This window comes from Sturnira hondurensis, unplaced genomic scaffold (assembly GCF_014824575.4).
Source record: "Sturnira hondurensis isolate 20B ecotype Veracruz unplaced genomic scaffold, ASM1482457v3 Scaffold0006437, whole genome shotgun sequence".
NCBI classification, from domain to species: Eukaryota; Metazoa; Chordata; class Mammalia; order Chiroptera; family Phyllostomidae; genus Sturnira; species Sturnira hondurensis.
Genome location: NW_028079068.1, coordinates 9692893 through 9715863, shown reverse-complemented (window position 1 = coordinate 9715863; position 22971 = coordinate 9692893). Strand labels below are relative to the sequence as shown.

At 38.3% G+C, this 22971-nt stretch overlaps 1 protein-coding gene across 6 annotated transcripts in view; it reads left to right on the top strand.

Moving 5' to 3' along the window:
* The window catches only part of NRF1 (nuclear respiratory factor 1), a 138083-nt gene that overhangs the window by 64054 nt on the left and 51058 nt on the right, over positions 1-22971 (top strand). For all 6 annotated transcript variants that reach the window (XM_037049210.1, XM_037049209.1, XM_037049211.1 and 3 more), the window contains 2 exons: positions 827-953; positions 11438-11578. In XM_037049210.1, the coding sequence (XP_036905105.1) occupies positions 827-953; positions 11438-11578 (268 nt within the window). The remainder of the gene's footprint in view (positions 1-826; positions 954-11437; positions 11579-22971) is intronic.

The following is a 22971-nucleotide window of genomic DNA, read 5'->3' as shown; positions in this document are numbered from 1 at the left end:
ACTTGACAAGGACATTTTCAAAGTGGTAGGAGTGGTGAAAGGATTGGAGTATCTTTAAGAGAGAGAATGGAGACAGGAACTGGAGACAGTGAATATAGTATAGACCATTCCTTCAGGAAATGCTGCCAAATTTCTTGATTGGTATGTTGTCTTATGCTCATTTTTATTTCTCCTTCAGAGTTTTAGGTGACAAAGATTAGTATATTAAGTGTGCTGCGTGGAGGACTTAACATTTTGATAGGTTGCATAACATGTATTCATATGTGATGAGAAATTTAGAAAATGTTCCAGGAGTTTTTTCTTATAGTGTTCAGATATTATATCTAAAATTTCTTGTGTTTATTGGAATGTTGATTCCAAATAGAGTGCCAGTCTCTGTAAATGATACATGAAAAAAGCTAGAAAATACAGTCTAGATTAAGAACATAAGAAGATCGTAAGAAACTACAGGGAAAACTTGAAAAGTACTGAACAGTCGCCTTCAGCAACAGAGAGGTTATATGTCGCTCAGTGGCCAGTTCTCCTCATTAATGGTAGTGCAGGCAGGAAGAATCAGAATGCATAATTTATAGAAGTACAGGTGTATTTGCTCTAAGGGACATAGACACAATAGTATGTGCTTTTGGAGAAAGACAGAAAACTTTGCTTTAGGTGCGCCGGCTTCACATCATTTGACTTGGCATGACTCACCCGTTTCTTGAAAGAGTAGACAAATGTGTCTAATCAGAGTAGAGGGTCTCGTCAAAGTAAATTTTGTGTCTGTGTCAGTCACTGTAATTTTTCTCTTTTTTAACTGATTTTATTCTCTTTTCATTCTCTGATTCAGGAAACTTCGAGCCACATTAGATGAATATACTACTCGAGTGGGACAGCAAGCTATTGTCCTCTGTATCTCACCTTCCAAACCCAACCCTGTCTTTAAAGTGTTCGGTGCAGCACCTTTGGAGAATGTGGTAAGAGAGCTGAGCTGTGCCGTCGGGTTCCCGTTGCTTTCTGTGGGTTGTCCTTCATGTTCTTGTGGTCCTTCTGTGGGGCATGGCAGTTACAACTGTCCTCCTCCCATCCAGGATGGGAGTGGGTTTCAAACTACTTTATGCACATCAAAATAAAAATTATTATTTCCATTTCTATTTCCTATAACAAGGTATTTTACTTCACCAGATGCAATGGAAAAAAATGGTGCTGTGTTTGTTAAAAAGACAATGCAGAATTTTATAAGAAAATTTGCTGATTTATGTCAGAAACAAAAATGGTAGATAATTCTGAGATGTAAACTTCATGAAGCAATGCTGGGTGCATTTTATTCATTGCTGATATTTGAGTTGCCTATTTAAAATCTCTTACATTTAAAGATTTGACTTAATACTGCTTCAGTTTTTAACATAGTTAAATGCTTGGGTCGCATACCTGTCTGCAGATAACTTCATAAAAACATTATTCACTTACATTACATGAACCATTCTTTCTCTGGCTGAAATAACACTGAATCATTAATAGAGTAATAGTCTGTCCAGATTTAAATCGAATTTTGTTTTTATAAGAAAAACATTTAATTTGTATATAGATAATTTTGAACTGTTTACTTACACAGTCACACTCATCTGTGAATAATCATGATTGTATTTGTTCCTCCCCACCCCTTTTCACACAGCTCTTCTGGACTAGAACTAGCTGTGATTACCAGCGCAATGCTAAATGCAAATGGCAGGAGAGGGCCTCTTGGTGGTGTTCCCAGGTTTAAAGGAGGGTTTTTTTCCCCAATGTAACTACTAAGTTTGGTGTTTTCTACAGGAATTTTGTAGATATGTATTTTTCAAATTAAAAGTATTCCCTTCAAAAAAAAAACATTTATTCCCATAAAATGGCATTTATTAGGTTTCTCCCATATTGAATATGGATATTTCAAGGATTCAGATTTAGTAATCATCTGAGATTTTGTTACTTATAATACTTTTTTTATTCACACATATGGTGTTGTGGTTCTTCCTTAAAGTTTTTGAGTTTTGTTTTGAGGTTTCCCCCAAATTATGGGATACATGTTAGGACCTTTCCTTAAAGGAATATGGTAGAAAGCTTCTAGTTCAAAATAGTTCCCAGCCAGCTGTTTTTAGCATCAGACTGTTGATAGACATGAAATCTGGGCGTATCTTACCTTCTTCAGGATTAACAATTTTAAATATTATACTACTGATGTAATCCATGAAAAAGACTCACCTAGGAAACTCAGAAAAATACCTCTAAAAAACTGCTCACCGAAAACCCCAAAAGAAAGTTTTAGGAGACTGTGGGATTGTCCCTAGAATACAAAAAGATACATAGATTTTGTGAAACAAGAACGAACAGCCCTGTGATAGACTAGGCTGAGGCAGGAAGGAGTAGTTTTCAGTTGACTGACGATGAGTGTGGCTAAAGAATGGATGCCAGTAGAATAGGTAGCAGAATATGGCTTCAGAACCCTAAGGGGGAAAAAAGAAAAACCAAGGCTATGTACAAAAGACAGAAAACATGGGAAGGAATTAAAAACAAAATAAAACACAAAGTATAGAACAAAGTAATATAAGTGAGATTAATTCTGTTATAAACCATAAATATAAATGAGTTAAACTCCCTTGCCAAAGACAAAGATTTTCTTTCAGATTGGAATGATCATCCAAATCAAACCCCAACCCTGTTGGTGTGGCACATTCGTAGTGACTCACAGATGCTCCAAGTAGCTGCAAATGATATCATTCAGAAAATGAATAGGATCCACAGAATGGGAAGAGATATTTGTAAGTCATACATCTGGTAAAGAACTTGTATCCAGAATATATAAAGAACTCTCATCACTCAACAATAAAAAGACAACCCAGTTTTCAAATGGCGGAAAATCTAAGTACATATTTCTCCAAAGAAGGTAAAGAAATGGACAGGAAGCACATGAGCACTTATAATTAATAACCATTAGTCATTAAGGAAACGAAAATCAAAACTGCAATGAGATACCACTTCACACTTACTGGGATGACTGTGGTCAAAAAGATGGACAATAGTAAGTACTGGTAAGGATGTGGAGAAGTTGGAACCCCCGTACATTGCTGTTGAGAATGTGGAGTGATGTAGGTACTTTGGAAAACAGTTTGGCAATTTCTCAAAATGTTAAATGTACCACATGACCCAGCTCCTGAGTTTACCCAAAAGAACTGAAAATAAAACTTGTGCACATAATGTTCATTAGCAGTAAAGCTTATGCACAAAAACTTAAACACAATATTCATAGAATTTCCGTAGTAGCAGCATTTACACAACAGCCACAAAGTGGAAACAACCCAGATGTTCATCAACTGAACGATGGATAAATAAAAATGTGCTTTTATCCGTATAATAACTGCTTTTATCCAGCAATAAAAAGTAATCAAGTCTTGATAAATACAACAGTTATGTGTGAGCCTTGAAAACATTGTGTTAAGTGAAAGAACCTAGTCATAAAATACCACATATTGTCTGATTCCATTTATATGTAGTGTCCAGAATAGGCAAATCTCTAGAGATGGAGAGTAGCGTAGTGGTTGCCAGCTTGGAGAAGGGAAAGGAAGGGGTGGAGACTCACAGCCAATGCGTGTGGAGTTTCTTTTAGGGAGGCTAAAAATGTTCTAGAATTAGGTTATGATGATGATTGCACATTCTACAGATATACTAAAAAAGATTGAATTGTACACTTTAAATGCTGTGGTAGGCTGAATACAGGATAGGGCAAAAGTAGGTTTACAGCAGTTGGTATGGAAAATAATACAATAATTAATAACTAATAATACAAGAATAAACTATGTTTCACACACTTAAAACTACAAACCTACTTTTGCCCTACTCTATAATGAATGGCCCCTATATATAACAGGGTCCAGTTCCTAGAACCTTTGAGTGTTGCCTTATAAGACAAAGATGACTTTGCAGGCATGGTTAAATTAAGGATCTTGCAACAGGGAGATTGCCCTGAATTATCAAGATAGGCCCTAAACTTATCACAGTGTCTTCCTTATTGATTGATTGCTTGATTGATATTTTTTATTCAATTTGTTGAGCTGATGTTGGTTAATAAACTTATATAGGTTCCAGGTATATAGTTCTACAATACGTCATCTGTAGATTTTACTTTGTGATTACCACCCCAAGTCAAGTCGCCTTCCATCATATCACAAATCTTTTGTTTTGTTTTGTTTTGTTCAAAGATTTTATTTATTTTTAGAGAGAGGGGAAGGGAAGAAGAAAGAGGAAGAGAAACATCAATGTAAAAGAGAAACATTGGTTGCCTCATACATGCACCCTTACCAGGGACTGAACCTGTACATATACCCTCACTGGGGACCAAACCCACAATCCAGGCCTGTGCCCTGACCGGATATCGAACCGGTGACCTTTCAACTTGTGGGACAACACCCAACCAAATTCACCACACAGGTCAGGGTTATCACATTATCTTTTATAAGAGGGAGCCAAAGGGAGATTAATACAGTTGTAGGCAATGTGTTGTTGAAAACACAAGGTTGAATGCAAGGAAGGAGTCAAGAACCAAGGAGTATAGGCTAGACAGCAGCTAGACAAGGAAGTGGATTCTCTCCTGGAGCTTCTAGAAGGACTAGCCCTGCCAACAACCTTATCTCTAGCCCAGTGAAACTAAGAGAATGGACTTCTGTTTTAAACCACTGAGATTGTGGTGCTTTGTGGCAGCCCTAGGAAACTAGTATGTGTGGTATGTGAATTCTGTCTTTTTGTACTGCATTTTTATTGTCCACAGAGCAGCATCCTGATCTAATTACAACCTTCTCTCCTCTCTTTTTTTAAGTATTTTTTGTTATGCTATTATAGTTCTCCCAATTTTTCCCCCTTTATCCCCCCTCCGCCCTGCCCCCTCAACCCTCCAGCATTTCCCCCCTCCCCACCACTTGTATTTTTTAGTTCATGTCCATGGGTTGTACATATAAGTTCTTTGAGTCCTCTGTTTCCTATAACCATTTTTATCTCTCCCCGTCTATTTCATGCCTGCCAGTCATGCTTCTTCCTCCCTGTACCTTTTCCCCCCATTCCTCCCTTCCCCCTTCCCACGGAAATACCTCCCTGTGATGTCCATTTCTCTGATCCTGTTTCTGTTTTGGTTGTTTGCTTAGTTTTTGTTTTCATTGTTTTTCTTTCCTTTTAGGTTCATTTGTTGATAGTTGTGAGTTTGTCATTTTACTGTTCATATTTTTAATTTTTTTTAGATAAATTCCTTTAACATTTCATATAATAATGGCTTGTTGATGATGAACTCCTTTAACTTGACCTTCCCTGGGAAGCACTTTATCTGCCCTTCCATTTTAAATGGTAGCTTTGTTAGAGCAATCTTGGATGTAGGTCCTTGCCTTTCATGACTTCAAATACTTCTTTCCAGCCCCTTCTTGCCTGCATGGTTTTTTTGTTTGTTTGTTTTTGGTTTTGTTTTTGTTTTTGAGAAATCAGCTAGCCTTATGGGAACTCCTTTGTAGGTAACTGTCTCCTTTTCTCTTGCTGCTTTCTTTTTATCTTTCTTTTTATCTTTTTATTTTTAATCTTGGGTAACTTAACCATGATGTGCCTTGGTGTATTCTTTTTGGGGTACAAATTCTTTGGGACTCTGGGCTTCCTGGAGAGTCCTTCACCAGATTGGGGGATTTTTCCTTCAATATTTGTTCAAATAAGCTTTCAATTTCTTGCTGCTATTCTTCTCCTTCTGGCACCCCTATAATTCAGACATTGGAACGTTTCAGGTTGTCCCAGAGTTTTGTAAGACTCTCTTCACACTTTTGAATTCTTGTTTCTTCATTTTGTTCCCATTAGATGTTTATTTTTTCCTTTTGTTTCAAATCATTGCTTTGAGTCCTGGTTTCCTTCCTGTCACTGTTGATTCACTGAATATTTTGCTTTATTTCACTTTGAGTATCCTTCATTTGTTTTTTTTTATTTTTCAACCAAGCTCATCAGTTCTGTGGGCATTTTGATTACTAGGGCTTTAAATTCCCCATCAGATAGGTTGGCAAGCTCCTCGCTTAGCTCTTTTTCTGAGGTTTTGCTCTGTCCTTTCATTTGGGACGTATTTCTTTGTCTTGGCACAGCTGATAAGTTGTAAGGGGGCAGGACCTTAAATATTCACCCAGGCAGGGCAACTCTCTGTGCTGTGCTGCTGCGCTGACTGTAGGGGTGGGGCCAGAAAGGGAACATTGCTGCTCGCCTGCTCCTCTCTACCACACTTTTCAACAAACTAGTGTGAGACCGGGTGTTTCTCCCACTGGGGCAACCCCTGCCTTAGTCCACAGCCAACTCTGAGTCTCAGTTTCCACTTAAGTCAGCCTCTCCTGCACAGCCCACCTGGCTGCAGCCAGCCCTGCCCCCATGGTCTGCTGCATCAGCTAGGTTTTTCTGAGTGTCTGCCGCCTTAGTGGTCTGGTCGTTCTGGTGGATTTTTTCTTTAATTCCTTGGTTGTCAGAGTTCCATGAAGTTTGATTTTCTGGTGCTGTTGGTGGTTTGTTGATTTTAGATTGGTTGTTATCCTTCTTTTGATTGTACAAGGAAGCGAAGGGTTTCTACCTACACCTCCATCTTGGCCAGAAATCAGAAGTGTGATTTCTATCTTAATAAAGGTGTTAAAAATGTTAAATGTAAAAGTTATGTCAGACAAATACCTACAAAAATGAATCATGGAGCCCGGGCTGGTGTGGCTCAGTGGATTGAGTGCAGGCCTGTGAACCAAAGGATTGAGGTTCGATTCCCAGTCAGGGCACATGCCTGGGTTGCAGGCCAATTCCCAGCAGAGGATGTACAAGAGGCAACCATACATCAATGTTTCTCTCCCTCTCTCCTTCCCTTCCCCTCTAAAGATAAATAAATAAAATCTTTTTAAAAAATGAATCATGGATTGCATTGTTAATATCAGACAAAGCCAAATTCTCAAGCCAAATGGGTATTAACTGAGAACCAGAGGTCATTTAGTATTGATAAGCAGTATTAATTTATAATGAACCTTTTATGCCTCAAATAACATTAAGGCAAAGGATGTACATCAAAAAGTTAGAAATCTTAAAAAAAAAACCAACTAAAAAGAAACCACAGTGGTAGTAGTAGATTTCAATTTCTTTGTCAGCTCAAGGAAGAAAAATATAAATAAGAATATTGAGATCTGAATAATAGAAGTAATAAAGTTAATATAAAAGATTACCGCCCTGGCTGGTGTGGCTTAGCAGATTGAGTGCCAGCCTGAGAACCAAGAGGGGTTGCTGGTCCAATTCCCATCTCAGGGCCTCATATGGTACTTGTCTTTCTATGACTATCTTATTTCATGTAGCATAATGCTCTTCAGGTCCATCTATGCTGTCACAAAGGGTAAGATTTCCCTTTTTATGGCCAAGTAGTATTCCATTGTAGAACTGTACCACCGTTTTTTTATCCACTCATACACTTACGGACACTTGGGCTGCTTCCAAATCTTGGCTATTGTAAATAGTGCTGCAGTGAACATAAAGGTGCATATATTCTTTCAAATTAGTGTTTTTGGTTTCTTTGGATACATTCCCAGAAGTGGAATCACTGGGTTTCATTTTTAATTTTTTGAGGCTACTTTGTACTGTTTTCCACAGTGGGTGCACCAGTCTGCATTCCCACCAACAGTACATGAGGGTTGCATTTTCTCCACATCCTCGCCAGCACTTACTGTTTGTTGACTTATTGATGATGGCCATTCTGACAGGTGTGAGGTGATATCCCATTGTGGTTTTAATTCACATTTCTCTGATGGTTAGTGACATTGAGCATCTTTTCATATGTCTGTTGGCCATCTTTATGTGCTCTTTGGAGAAGTGTCTATTCAAGTCCTCTTCCCATTTTTTTTAATTGGATTGGGGTTTTTTGATTGATTTGTTTGTGGAGTTACATAAGTTCTTCATAAACTTTGGATATGAACACCTAATTGGATATATTAGTGAAGAACAAAAAGGAATCATAATGATGGTGTCGGGGTGGCTTCATGAAGCCGTGATTATTCTCTTCCTTTTTGCTCTTCTAGTTGGAGGCTGCTGACAACTCTGGAAAAATTAAAATTCAGTAGGACTGTGCATCTTTGGAATGTGGATTTCAGATTTCAGATTGTTTATTGTTTTAAGAGTTTTTTAGGGGGGGTTTAAAAAATTTACTAGGCTTTTAATAGAGTGCAGAGGATTGTTGTAACTAATGCTTGTTTAGTATGGCAGATTTATATATAAACCTTAACAGTAATACAGATTCTCAGTAATTCTGTCAGTAGCCCTGAGATGTAGGTATATTATTATTTTCACTTTGCAAATGAGAATACTTGCTCAGAAAGGTTAAATGAGTTGCCCAAGATTCCCCAACATCTGAATAATAGCCAAGATTCATCTTGAATACACCCAAGTTTGTATTCAAGGTGATAGAGACTTGTATTTCATAGGTTTGTCCAGGGCATTAATATGGGATTTCAAATTTATTCTCATTTTCTTTTCTGTTAAGATTTTACTTATTTATTTTTAGAGAGTGGGGAGGGATAGAAACATCAACTAGTTGCTTCTGATATGCCCCCCAACTGGAGACCTGGCCAGTAACCTAGGCATGTGCCAGACTGGGGATCAAACTGGTGACCTTTCAGTTCGCAGGACAATGCTCAGTCCACTGAGTCACATCAGCCAAGGCCAAATTTAACCTCATTTTCTCAGTCATTGCCTTCTCTTCTATGGGTGAGGAAGTAGAACTAGCTTTCAGTTCTCCACAGTCCTGTGAAAGGTCAGGATGGTTGTTTAAAAACAAGCACTCACTGGAGCTACTATCAGCTTCTTTCTGGGGAGGGAAAGAGGCAGTTTAAAGGGCATTATTCTGGTACTGGTGAACAGCGAAGATCACCTCCCCTTTTTCCCTCCTGGTCAGACGTACTGAACTAAGAGAAGAGGGTAATCAGAGCACCTTGAGGGGGTGAGGGAGTGATGGAGTTAAAGATCATAGGAATTAAAGTGAGAAATTTCATTTATATGTGCATATGTTTATATGTAGTTTTTTAAGAAGAAAGAAAAGTTATTTTCATACATATTGAAGATACAAATAACATAAAACACACAAAAATACTTCCAAAGGTTGTGACCAAAAGAAAACATGAAAGAGAAAAATCTCCTCCTGGATATTTTAATAGTACCTCAAGTTCAGCAAAACTAAATTTAAATCTTCTTCCCACCAAGAAATAATTAACGTCTGTTTCCAGTATCTGTCTCCGTCATTTAGTTAGACACGTCAGAAACTTAGAACCATTTTTGACACCTCCCTCCTCTCTCCTTCATTCCACACCTTATTCATTATTTTTGTTCTCCATTCCTTTCCTAAATCTCTTGAATTGCCCACTTTTCTCTATTTCCATTGCCATAGCCCTAGCTAATAATGGTGGTGTCCATCACTTGTTAGCTAGTAGGAGTTTGCTCCTTGACCTCCCACCTGTCTCCGGCCTCATCCTGCCCTACTCCCAGCTTCTCTCTGTTCAGGAGGCTGTGTTCACTCTCTTTGCGCAAACTCTGCTTCATCTCTCCACCAGATTTTTTCTATATGCTCTTTCCTTTGATACGTGCTCTCTCTCACCTCCTACTTCACGTTATTAACTTTGATACCTGGAGTTGTTTTGTTGTAAATTACTCTGAGGGCTGCTCTACCAGCATTTTTTTAAAATTTCAAGACATTTTAAGGAATTATATAGCATTGATAAGTTAACTAAATGCCTGGATGTGAATCCCTGGAATTTATTCACCCATAAAAATGGATAAAGTTGTTTAAAACTAGCTAATTATTAATATATAGTAATTATCTGATGATTTCTTGCCTTCAAGTGCCAAGTGTTTCCAGCACAATGAAATTTATTTTTATACTATTATCATTAACTTTGTATGAGCCTACATACTAATATGATGATACATTAAAATTCAAAGACCAGAACCTAGGCTCATAAGATTCAGTTTTTCTGTGGGTTGGTAGTATAAAAACTCTACATTGGATAAGGAAACTTGGAAAGCAGAAAATAGAAGTCTTTTAAAGTTGCCATGTCAACACAAGCTGCTTTATGTTACAATAAATAATTAGGTAAAATTTTTTGAAACTTTCTTTTTAATTAGAAACCATGATAAAACTGAATTTCTAGAATGATAATGATTCTACATGTTTGCACTATTTTTGTTCTATCCATTTTGTTGTTGACCTACGTGGAAGGTTTTATAACTGTAAAGGTTATACTTCATGGCCAACAATAATTTTTACTTTTCCACATGCTTGAGGTAAAGTCTGGGAATCTTTGTTTTCTAATCCTAATAGTGAAATACTTACAAGGAAGCGTGTCTGCCTGATTGATAGTCCAGTCCACTTAGCAGAAAACCCAGGACTCAAACATTGTTGTAACTTCTGGGTAAACTTCATTTTTCTCTTCCCGTTTTTTCCTGAATTTATGGCTTGAGACCTGCGTGCAAGTTTATTTTCTATTCCATGTTGTCACATTTTCATAATTCCATGGCTTCCTTGTTATCCCCAAAGGTTTTCCCATCCCCTTGTGCATTCTTGTAAGTGAGTGGACCTATTAGTGATGGTTGGAGGATCCAGTGTCTCCCACTGTTTCTGCTCTTGGTAGAAGAGAGAGAGAGAGAGAGAGAGAGAGAGTGTGTGTGTGTGTGTGTGTGTGTGTGTGTATGCGTGTATGCATGCGTGTGTGCAAACGTGCTGCTTAGTTCTCCGTCTTTAGAGAGACTTTTCACTAGCAATGGAGAGAATGGACTCAGAGCAGTATCTGGTTCAGACCTGGTCTTCTCAGAGCCACAGAGGCATCATGGGTTTGAACTTCATCTTTGTCACCAGGGTGTACAGAAAGGAGGGGGGGACCTGACCTGTGGGGCTCTCTCTGGTCATGGGCCTTATTGTAGTGGTACCTTTGACACCCGGCTCCAATGGTTACCTTTTTTTTTTCCTCTGATGCCTTTCATTCTAGCCTCTTGTGCACTTGAATCTCTCCAATCTGTTTGGTAGGCTTTGCAGGAAACTAACAAAAGTTTTAGAGACAAGTTTATGGTGATCTTGAAAATGATTTTGGCGTTTAATTGCCACAGCATGGTTTTATCAAATGGCTTTGAAAAGGCCGCATAATGAATCCCATTCCTGAGAAGTAGTATTTCTATAAGGCTTTTTCATTGGCTCCTTTCTACTGTTGTTACCTATAATTTCATCATCTTTTCATTTAGTTCTGTGCAGCGCGATGTCTTTGGAGTCAGTGGGTATTTTTATCTGCTACTGTAGAAGAGTTTGTTCATAGGGCTTTGGAGTTGCTGAGGGAGGCCAGCCCCACCCACTTGCTGGTTGCTTAGCACCAGCCCTCCCTGGTTGTTGGGCATCTTGTTTACTTCTGCCCTTAATTCCCTGCAGGTGCGTAAGTACAAGAGCATGATCCTGGAAGACCTGGAGTCTGCCCTGGCAGAACACGCCCCCGTGCCACAGGAGGTTAACTCAGAGCTGCCGCCTCTCACCATTGACGGAATTCCAGTCTCTGTGGACAAAATGACCCAGGTAAGGGGCGGGAAGTGAGGAGGAGACACAAAGACAAGTGGCACAGGTGTGGGTGGGCCTTGGATGACTTTTCTTAGTTTTGCCCTCAGTGATACCACCAAAGTGAATTAGTAGTAAAACAGGAGAAACCTTGGAAAAGAAAATGTTATGCCAGAAGAATGCTCCCCACCGGGGACATGGATTGGTTTCTTCCTTTTGTTGGCAGTTTTTACTTTCACTTGGGCCCTTGGGTCAGCTCAAGAAACTCTTAGCTTGGGGTTTGTTTGGAAAGGAGACTTAGGACTTCGATGCATCATAGTCAAGTGGGGCGAGTAAACTTTCAGTTTCTTTTGGGCTGAGGTGCTCCTCTGTCCGTGTAAATTTTGAGTCCCACCACAGTACTGCCAAGGAAGTCTCCCCTCTCCAGGGAAAGAGGACGGAACGCTCAGAAGGACACTTACTGAGTCATTGCCCCCTTCCTTCTTTTACAGGGGAAGTCACAATGTACTTAGCCTGATAAATCAGTATACATCAGGAATTTTGCTGAGACTGTTTCTTTTAAGAAGTGTTTTAGTTTAAAAAGTGTTAACATAATCAAAAGCAAATGCCTTTTTAAACCATATTTTCTCACCTTCTTTATTAATATACTCGATCTTTCTAAATCCAGTTGTGAGGTCCCCTTCCTTTTCCTGTCTTGCAGCAGCATTTCACACAGTTGATTAGACTTCGCTTATGTGTCTGTGACCTGCACGCTCTGAAATATCTTCCTACTTCAGTGGATTGTCCCTCTCAGCTCTTTTGCTGGCTTCTCTTCCTTTTCTCACCTGATCGATGTTGGCATGTCCCAGGGTTCTATCTTTAGTTTCTCTCCAAGTGGTCTCATCCTGTCCTGTGGACTTTATATCCCATCTACATGCTGCTTAAATTCCAGCTTATACCACTGTTAAATCCTCAATATGAACATGCCCGAAACGGAGCCTTTGAATCCTTCCACTGCACTGTCCATTCCAAACGGTATTAGTTAATGGTGCCATTGTCCATCTGGTTGCTCAGGCTCCATCATGAGAGTAAAGCCTTGATTTCCCTGTTTTGCCTTCACTCCCCCATCAACCACATCTCATTCATTAGCAAGATATGTTAGTTCACCTCTGAAATCTCCCTGAATCTGACCATTCTTCTCAGTTCCCATCACACCCTAGCTGAAGCCTGTAGCATCTCTCACATGGCCTGTTGCAGTTCTCCAGATCTCCTTACTGCCGCTCTTGCTGTGCTGCGGCCTGTGCTTGACAGCGCTGCCGGAGTCTTTTTAAAGACTTAAATCGGGTTCTGTCACTCTCTTGTTCAGCCCTTTAGTGGCTTTCCACTGTTTCTTGAAACAAATTCAGATTTTGCCATGGCCTCTGAGGCCCAGTATAATCTGCCTCTTCCAACCTCATTTCCCATTCTCCCCCTTAGTCATGGCCAAAACGACCCACTTTCCGTCTGTCAACACCCAAGCTTATTCTTCTACTTTCGCTCTTCCCTTTGCCTACAACATTTTTCTCCCAGATCATTGTGTGATTCACCTTGCCTTATTCAAAATCTAGCTCAGGTATCACCTTTCTTCTCCCATCTACTGAAGTTTTCTCTTCCCACCAAGTCACTTCCTACTACATCCCCTTTTTTGTTGTCCTTGTAACACTTATCACTACCTGATATTATTTCATTAACACTTACATAGTAAGTCCTCATTTAACATCTTTGATATGTTCTGCAAATTTAAGCAAAATGACGTATAAGGAAACCAATTTTACCATAGGCTAAATGGTATAAATAAGACTTAAGTTCCTGTAGCATCTCATTGATGTTCTAACAGATTGGCATTATTCAAGGACCTGCTGTACTTGTCTGTGGTCTGTCTCTCCAACTAGAATTTGAGAGCAGGGACTTGGTTTCTTTCCTCCACTGCTGTCCAGTATAGCTGCCCAGCCCTGAATAACATTTATATTCTAAACAACACTCTGTCAGTATCAGTTTCGTGAATGACTTAAGGGTAAGAGCAAAAATGAATCCAGGATAACTTGATTGTGAGTGTCCTGAGTGAGTTATACTTGGTACAGACAGCGATGCTGCTGCTCAGGAGGTGGCACTTTTCTTTCTAAGTCTGACCTAGAACTTGGTCTGAAGGTTTACAGCATTTTATCAGTATGAAGCTAAATTGAGGTCTTTCTGTGGATCCTCTAAATAATGACTCTAAAAGGAAGATTGTCTGAACTTTTTGTCCCGTCACATCACACCTGCTGTTACTCTGTTTCTGCAGCTGTTCTGACTGGATGAAGAAAAAATGAGGTGATTTTTTTTTACCCAGTTGATGTAAAGAATCTACTCTGTATCTCGTATATAAAGCTGACTAAGCTTCTGATTTAGAATACTGTGTTAGGTGGATGCCTGTCCTGTAAAGGGCATATTTTCTCTCTTTCTCAAACTGAATGTGCTAGGTTGAAATAACCTGAGATAGTTATAAAAATTGGCTGATGATCACAAAAGTTAGAGCAAACAGTTTAATTATTATGTTGGAGGTAAAACATTTGAAATTGTTTTCCAATCCTCCACAAACTATTAGCAAACTGGATACAGCAATACATTAAAAAGATCATACATCACGATCAGTGGGATTTATTCCAGGAATGCAAGGTCGGTACAACATTCACAAATCAATAAATGTGATATACCACGTAAACAAAATGAAGGATAGAAACCACATGATCATATCAATAGATGAAGAGAAAAGCATTTGATAAAATCCAGCACCCACTTATAAAAACTGTCATCAGAGTGGGAATAGAGGAAACATATCTCAGCCTAATAAAGGCCACATATAGCATGCCCACTGTCAGCATCATATTCAAGGGACAAAATTTACAGGTGTTTCCCTTAAGATCAGGAACAGGACAGGGTGTCCACTTTCTCCTCTCTTATTCAACACTGGAAGTCCCAGTCACAGCAATCAGATAAGAAGAAGGAGGAAAAAGGGCATCCAAACTGGAAAGAGAGAAATAAAATTGTCATTATATTTGCAGATGACACGATACTGTGCATAGAAAACTGTAAAGATTCCGCCAAAAAATGACTAGAACTAATAAATGGATTCAGTAAAGTAGCAGGATACAAAATAAATATCCAGAAATCAGTTGCATTTTTATATATCAATAATGAACTATCAGAAAAGGAAATGAAGAAAATAATCTCATTCACAATTGCTTAGAAAACCAAAATACCTAGGAATAAATTTAACCAAGGATGTAAAAGACCTGTACTCAGAACACTATAAGAAACTGAAGAATAAATAAGTGGAGACACGTACTGTGTTCATGGATAGGAAGAATTATCCATAGTACCCAAAGCAATCTGTAGATTCAGTATAATTCTTACCAAGATACCAATGGTATGTTTCACAGAATTTGAACAAATATTCCAAAATTTATGTGGAACCACAAAAGATCCTGAATCGCTGCAGTAATCTTGAGAAAGAAGAACAGAGTTGGAGGAATCATGCTATATGATGTCAAACTATACTACAAGGCCATAGTAATAAAAACAGCGTGGTACTGGCATAAAAACAGACACAGATTAATGGAACAGAATAGAGAGCCCAGAACTAAACCCACACTTTTATAATCAATTAATGTTTGACAAAGGAGACAAGAACATACAATGTGGTAAAGATAATCTAGTCAATAAATGGTGTTGGGAAATTGGACAGATACATGCAAAAAAATGAAACTAGATCACCTTCTTACACCATACACAAGAATAAACTCCAAATGGATTATTAAAGACTTAAATGTTAGACTTGAAACTATAAAACTCCTAGAAGAACACATAAGCAGTAAAACCTCTGATATTTCTCTTAGCAATATTTTTTCTGATATATCTCTTCAAGCAAGGGAAACAAAATAAAAAATAACCAAAATAGGACTACATCAAACTAAAAAACTTTAGCACAGGAAAGGAAATTACCAACAAAATGAAAAGACAACCTACTAAATGGGACAAGTTATTTACCAGTAGTACATCTAATTAGATGTTAATATCCAAAATTTATTTAAAAATGTATACAACTCAACAATCCAATTAAAAAATGGGAAGAGGACCTGGACACTTCTCCAGAGAGGACATACGGATGGCCAATAGACAAATGAAAAAAATATTCAACATCACTAATCATCAGAGAAAGACAAATCAAAACCTCAGTGAGATACCACCTCACACCTATTAGAATGGCTATTGTCAATAAATCAACAAACAACAAGTGTTGGCAAAGATGTGGAGAAAGGGGAAGGAACCCTTTTGCACTATTGGTGGGGATGCAGATTGGTGCAGCCACTGTGGAAAGCAGTATGGAGTTTCCTCACAAAATTAAAATGGAACTATCTTATTACCCAGCAATTTATCCAAAGAAACTTGAAACACTAATTTGATGAAAGCATATGTGCACCCTTATGTTTATTCCAGTGTTATTTACAATAGCCAAAATCTGGAAGCAGCCCAAGTGTCTGTCACAGATGAAAAAGCTGTGGTACAGCTCTGATCTGGTGGTTCAGTTGGTTAGAGCATTGCCCTGTACACCAAAAGGTCGTGGGTTTGATTCCTGGTCAGGGATACCTAGGTTGTGGTTTCGATCCCCAGTCAGGGCACATACAGGAAGCAATTGATAGAGATTTCTCTCACGTTAATGTTTCTCTGTTTCTCTCTCTCTCTCTACTCTCCCCACCTTCCTCTCTAAAATCAATAAATATGTTCTAGAGTGAGGATTAAAAGAGGACAGGGGTTGTGGTACATTTACACAATGAAATAATACTTGGCCATAAAAAAGAAGGAAAGCTTACCTTTTGTGACAGTATTGGTGGACCAGGAGAGCATTATGCTAAGTGAAATAAGCCAGTCAGACAAAGATAAGTACCATATGATTTCACTCATGAGTGGAATGAACAAAATGTACTAATAAGCAAAATAGAGACAGACTCATTCATAGAGAACAGCTGACAGGTTGGGTAGGGGGTTGTGGTGAAGGGGTTGAGCAAAAAAGAAAAAACAGAAAATTCATGAACATGGGACAACACTGTGGTGGTTGCCAGGGGAGGGAGGAGGGCGTAGCAGGGAGAATGGTGATAAAGACCTGACGTGGGTGAACACACAATACGGAGTACAGGTGATGTGTTGTGGAATCGTGCACCTGAAACCTGTATAATTTTGTTAACCAGTGTTACCCCAATAAATGCAATAAAAAGGAAAAAATGAAACTTGCTTTCCTTCTCTCTGAAATATACATTGAGGAGAGCTTGGTGCAGTGGTGAGTCCAAGGGAATCTGATACTCAAGTCATAGATCAGACTTAGAGGTGTTTTTGGTTTTTTAGGCATTAATTTTCTTATTGTGATACATCCTCTCCTGTCCCTTCTCACCACAGATTATGACTGAAAAATGACACATAACTGGAAAAACAAACAAACAAGTGGTGAGGGGGAGTGAGCAGGATGGTGTAATCCCATGTAATCCCACCACTTCAAAGATGTCATGAGTTACCCACATGGTCTGAACTCTAAAATTATTGTCCAGTGAAACTTACTTACAAAAGTGGGATTACAAAAGCTCCCACTCCAATGGGAATTTCTGAACTTTGGGGTCCCAGGTTTTTCCCCTCATCTTTTGTGTGTGTGTGTTTTATTTTATGTGTTCCTTGAATACTTTTTTCTTAATGTGAGTCAGATACCTTCTTTTTTTCTAATTGATCCTAAAGTATTTCTCTATTAATGGTGGTAAAAGCAGGGGTTTTTCCCAAACCTAATAGGCAAGGGTGTGGGAGTACAAGCATTTTAATGCACTGTCAGTAGGAACGTGCTTTGCTACACGTTTTCCAGAGGGTAGGTTGCCAGTGCATATCACAATTTAAAACGGTAAGCAAAGAGGTATGTTCATGGCATTATAATTTACAATAGGAGAATCTGGGGACAGTGGGATTGAATGAATTATAGTAGTTGTCCTTAAACTTACATGGAAAGAAGAGCAACTTCACTCAAAAGAGCATAGAAGTTTACACTCAGGGAAATACTAGACACCAAAAGTGGTTATTTGCTCAGTATTGCAGTGGACTAACACTCACAGCATATTAAGTTAAAAACGGGTTGTAAAATAACATTTCATCTGTACTCTAATGAGGGGTTTATGACTTTTTTATTATTATTATTATTATTATTGTTTGGGGGGGCACTAGACTTTTTTTTTTTTAAGGAAATACAGAATTGAGTTAATCGATCTCATTTGTTTAAAACATGCACACAAAATTTACCTCTGCATGTGTATGGGATTATGTACAACTTCAGAGGGGTGTACACCAGAGTAATAACGGTGATTATCTGTGCCTGGTGTATTTTGGGTAAATTTCAATTTGGGGGGCCAAATAAGCCTGAATTATAACCATAATAAGCTTTTATAAATGTATAAAAGAAACAAAAAATGTTCATACTTAATATTTAACTTGAACTTTTTAAAGTGCAAGTTTGACGATGTTTCTCCTTCGTTTTGTGAAAAGACTACTTTATGTTCAAGGGAAGATGTTGGCAGCTCTTTCTTCCTCTTATTTTTCTCTTCTGTAGCTACTGTGTATTGAAAGACACACTGTTAAGTTCTTTACTCCTTGTCCTCCAAGTATATATATATAATTCCTATTTAACAGTCAAGAAAGCAGAGCTCAGATATGGTCTCTAGCCATAAAGAACAAAGTAAGTTTCACTGGACAATAATTTTAGAGTTCAGACCATGTGGGTAACTGATGACGTCTTTGAAGTGGTGGGATGACAGGATTGTAAAGGTGCGCTGTGGTAGGACTGGGGTAAGCAGATGGCTCTGCTAATTGTATCTGCGTTGCATGCTGTGGAGATGACATGTTTATGTTGATAATCCTAACTTACAAATATAAGTACGGATCTGTGTACCATCCTCAGGTGAGTTTCGAATCATCCAAAGAGAATAAATTAAATTCAGCATACCGGTAGTTCTAATATTACATATCCCACTATTTTAATTCTTTATAAATTAGAAAGTTAGCATGATTTATTAAAAGTTGGAAGGTCTCATCCCTAATCCTAATTCTACTATACATTAGCCCTGGTTCTCAGTTTTATCTTCTGGAAGCGAGAATAATACATGTCCTCCTACCTTATGGAGTCAGAGGAAGAAAAAATCAAGTACATGGGAAAGTACTTTGAAAACTAAGGCATTACACAAAGGTTTTATTATTGATTATTAATACTAATTACATGTGTCACCTATGTTAACTTTTGAGTTACCTGAACATACCATTTCTCATTTAAAGTTAAGAAACATAGAATTTTGCTCAGCAAAGAAGTAGGACAATACAGGCGACAGCATACTAAAAAATTGAGGCACAAAGAGAGGAAACAATTTATGAAGCAAACTAGTGACAAGAGATGGAACTTAGAGTCAAGTCCATATTGCCAGTGCTGCTCTCTCCCCTCTCCCCCTACATCCATCCATTCCTCCCTCCCTCCTTCCCTCCCTCCCTCCCTACTATAAAACTATATTGTGATCATCACTCAGGTTGAATATTTCAGCTAATCCATGCTGAACATTTACTGTTTTAAGGGAATTTTTTTTTTTTTTGCCTTTGCCGTCGTGGGTCAGTGGACTGAGCATTGGCTGTGAACCGAGAGGTCGCCGGTTCAATTGCCAGTTAGGACACATGCCTGGGTTGTGGGCCAGGTTCCCCAAGTTGGGGGTGAGGAAGAGAGAGCGTATCTCTCGCACATTGATGTTTCTCTTCTTCCCTTCCCCACTCTCTAAAAGTAAATAAATAAAATCCTTTTTTTAAAAAAAGAATTTTTTTTTGCTTACTCTAACAACTATCAAAATTGTTGTCTAACACAAATTAAATTTACATATAACAGAATATCTTAAGTTCTGGGTGAACAGAATGCCCTCCTTTTAGGAAGCAGCTTTGTGATGTTGTTTGTTTGTTTATGTTAAAAGTATAAATCTATATTAGTAAACAAAATGTTTATCTGAAAAACTTCAGTTTTTCATGTTATTAATATATCTTGATCCTGATAAAGTTCTTTTATTTTTACATATGAGAGGGGAAAAACATATAGCTCTGTAGTATTTTTAGTGATATAATGAAAACTAGACAACTCGAAGAGTGCTGGCTAATTAGAAGTCCCAAATCTGCCTCCTCGCATGCAAAGTGAGAGGTTGAAACAGGCTTAGCAGAAGAACTCTTAATTTGATGTCAATTCTTCAACTTCAGAATTCCCTGACAAAGAAATAATAAGGTCATTTTTTCAGAGATTTTGCAAGCCAGGCTAGCAAAATTTCTAAAATACTTCAGACCAGAGACCAGAGGATGGGTTTGATCGTGTTTCTCAAACTCAGCGTGCACGGGAATCACCTGAGAGTCTGGCTTGTTTCAACGTGGGCTGTGCGGCAGTGAGGTCTGGAGTGGACCTGAGATCCTGCCTCGTAGTAAGCTCCCAGGTGGTGCCAAAGCTGCTGATTCCCAGACTACACTTGGAGTTTAAGGAGTTAAATCTTTTATGAAGAGTCTTTAAACAATAATGATTTTGCTAGTAGAAAATCAATTCTGCTTTTTACCACACTTGAGTCCTATAAGATTCTTTTGTTCTTAGGAGGTTGTACATCTTTTGGGAATTTGTGTTAAAAGAGATCCAGGCAAAGATTATAAATATAGAAGAAATATCTCTGGAAAGACCAGTTCAGTGTTATTGCTTAAAATTCACTCTTTTTTCTGTTCTGTCTCCACTCTGCCCACTTTGAACTTCTTGTCCTCCTCTTACTCTCACTAGGGCAATATTTGTTGCTTCAGTATTCCCTTGGAATGCTGATGCAACAGGACAGTAATTCCTCCCAGTTTTCCAAGAAACCTTCAGCACAGTGATCGCTTCATTTAGGGAGAAGTTACTCACAGGGCTTGACATGTTTTACTTACACAACTTTTATTAGTTTTCAGTTTAGGTTTTTTGAATGTTGTTTTGTTTTGAAAAAAACATAGGTATGGCCTCTTCTACTTAAGGAGTAGAAACATGCTAAGTGAAACAAGTATAGTATGATTTCACTTTTATATGAGCTAACTAGAACGGGCAAATTCATAGAGACAGAAAGTAGAATAGAGGACACCAGGGGCTGGGGAAAGTAGAAATGGGGAGTTATTGTTTAATGGTGATGTTTCTCTCCCTCTCCTTCCCCTCTAAAGATAAATAAATAAATAAAATCTAAAAAAAAAAGAAAAGAAAAACAAAATAAAAATATCAATAAGCATGCCCTCAGGTGAGGATATAAAAAAATTTTAATGGTAAACTTTATGTTATATATATTTTATCCAAACTCAGGAAATATTTTAAAGACGGGCTGGATAAAACTAACATTCTATTTTGTGATCATCTGTCTTGGCTGCGCAAGAGAATCACCCGAGGACTTAAAACCCTAGTGCCAGACCACACTCCAGACCAGTTAAGTCAGGGTCTTCGGGGATGAGGTCCAGGCATCTGTAGTTTGACCTCCCCCAGTGATCCCACTGTACAACCAACTTTGAGAATCACTGTGTGGGTAGCAGCGTGAAACCGCTTCCCCTCACGGTGGTGTCCTGAATCCATATGCCACGTAGGATTTCCTTACTATCTGAAATTATTAAAAAGTGCTTGTATATGTGATGCCATTCCACATTTTGGAAACATTAGGTAGAAGGGGTGAGATTAAGAGAATGTAAAGGTAACGAAAAATTGGATGTGTTCTTAAATAGAACATAGCTTATTTTGAGTAGAGTGAAAAATAAGAGTATATTCAGGAATAGTAAGGGATGGGGATACGCTCATACATTTCAACTAGGATACAACTAGACCAGGGCAAATTATATGACAAAGAATTAATATCCAGAACAGATTTAATATTTTCTTCAAATTAAGAAAAAGATAATTACGCCCTGGCTGGTGTAGCTCAGTGGATTGAGTACAGGCTACAAACCAAAAGGTCGCCAGTTTGATTCCCTGTTAGGGCATATGCCTGGATTGCGGGCCAGGTCCCCCTTGGGGGCCACGGGAGAATTGACCACACATTGGTGTTTCTCTCCTTCTCCCTCCCTTCCTCTCTCTAAAAATAAATAAATAAAAGATTTTTTTAAAAAAGAAAGAAAAAGATAATTAGAAAAATAAGCAAAGCATTCTAACCAGTTTACAAAAAAGAAAGAACAATCAGTAAACATACAATAATATTGTCAACCTCATTAGTAATGAAAATTAAAATAAACAATTTCTCCCACATTTGATGAGCCAAAAAAAGAACGCTTGGTAATAATGAAATGTGAGGGGAAAATGGATCACCCTGCCCTGTTGGTGTGAGTCGGATTGGCAAAGTCTTTTGGAGAGATAGGTGGGCAGTATCTTTTAAAACGTTAAATGTGCATACCCTTGTTAACCAGTAGATACCCTTTTATGCTTGAGAAATACATTCTGCACATGTGTTTGTACAAAGAAGCATGTACAAGTACTGTAAACAAAGTAAATATCAGTAAAGTGGTTTAATAAAATGGAAAATTCTATACCTTGAATACTAGGCAGTTATTTTTTAATGAGATTATTCTAGTTGTACTACCGTGAGAAGATCTCTGTGGTGAAATGTTGAGTGGGAAAAGTTATAGTAAAATGTATATAATATGGTACCACTTTGTGCTCTGGACAGGTGACCAAACTGGGGGAGGGTGGGTTGAAAAAGAGGGCTTTGACTTTATGTTATTTAAATTTTTGTACAAAAGAGTACATCTGGGATAAGCTAGCCGAAATTGACCAGTCTGAGACTCTTTCAAAGAGAAGGCAGAATTTTAGGAGCATTTGGTTAATGAGAGAGGAAGACAGTTTGACAGTTTGCTGGATGTGAAGGTAAGGAGCAAAAGTATTGGCTTGGAACAGGAGTCTCTAAATGGGTATCTTCATTGGCTGCCCCTTGCCTTCTCTGAACTTATCTTTCCTTCCAAAGTTATTCTTCCCATGTTGCTGTAAGAATGTTTCACAGGAAAATGAGGTAGAGGAGCCACTGTTCCTGCTGGCACTACTAGGGAGTGCGGACTGGGACTGGCATTTCTGGTAAGGAAAGCCGTTTTCATCTCTCGTGAACTCAGGTCAGTGGTACAGACAATTCTAAATAGTGAGCAAAAAACCCGTTTTGCTTTTGCTCCCTAATGCCCTTTAAACATTTATTTGACTATGGTTGGGTCTGTCAACCCGGAAGTTCATAATTTAAATGAAAATAATGAGGCCATAGCCTGAAAATTCTCCATTTTTTCTTCTCTGCCACATTTCTGTTTTCCTGTAAGCTATAGAAAACATTACCTTTCAACATGGTTTGAGT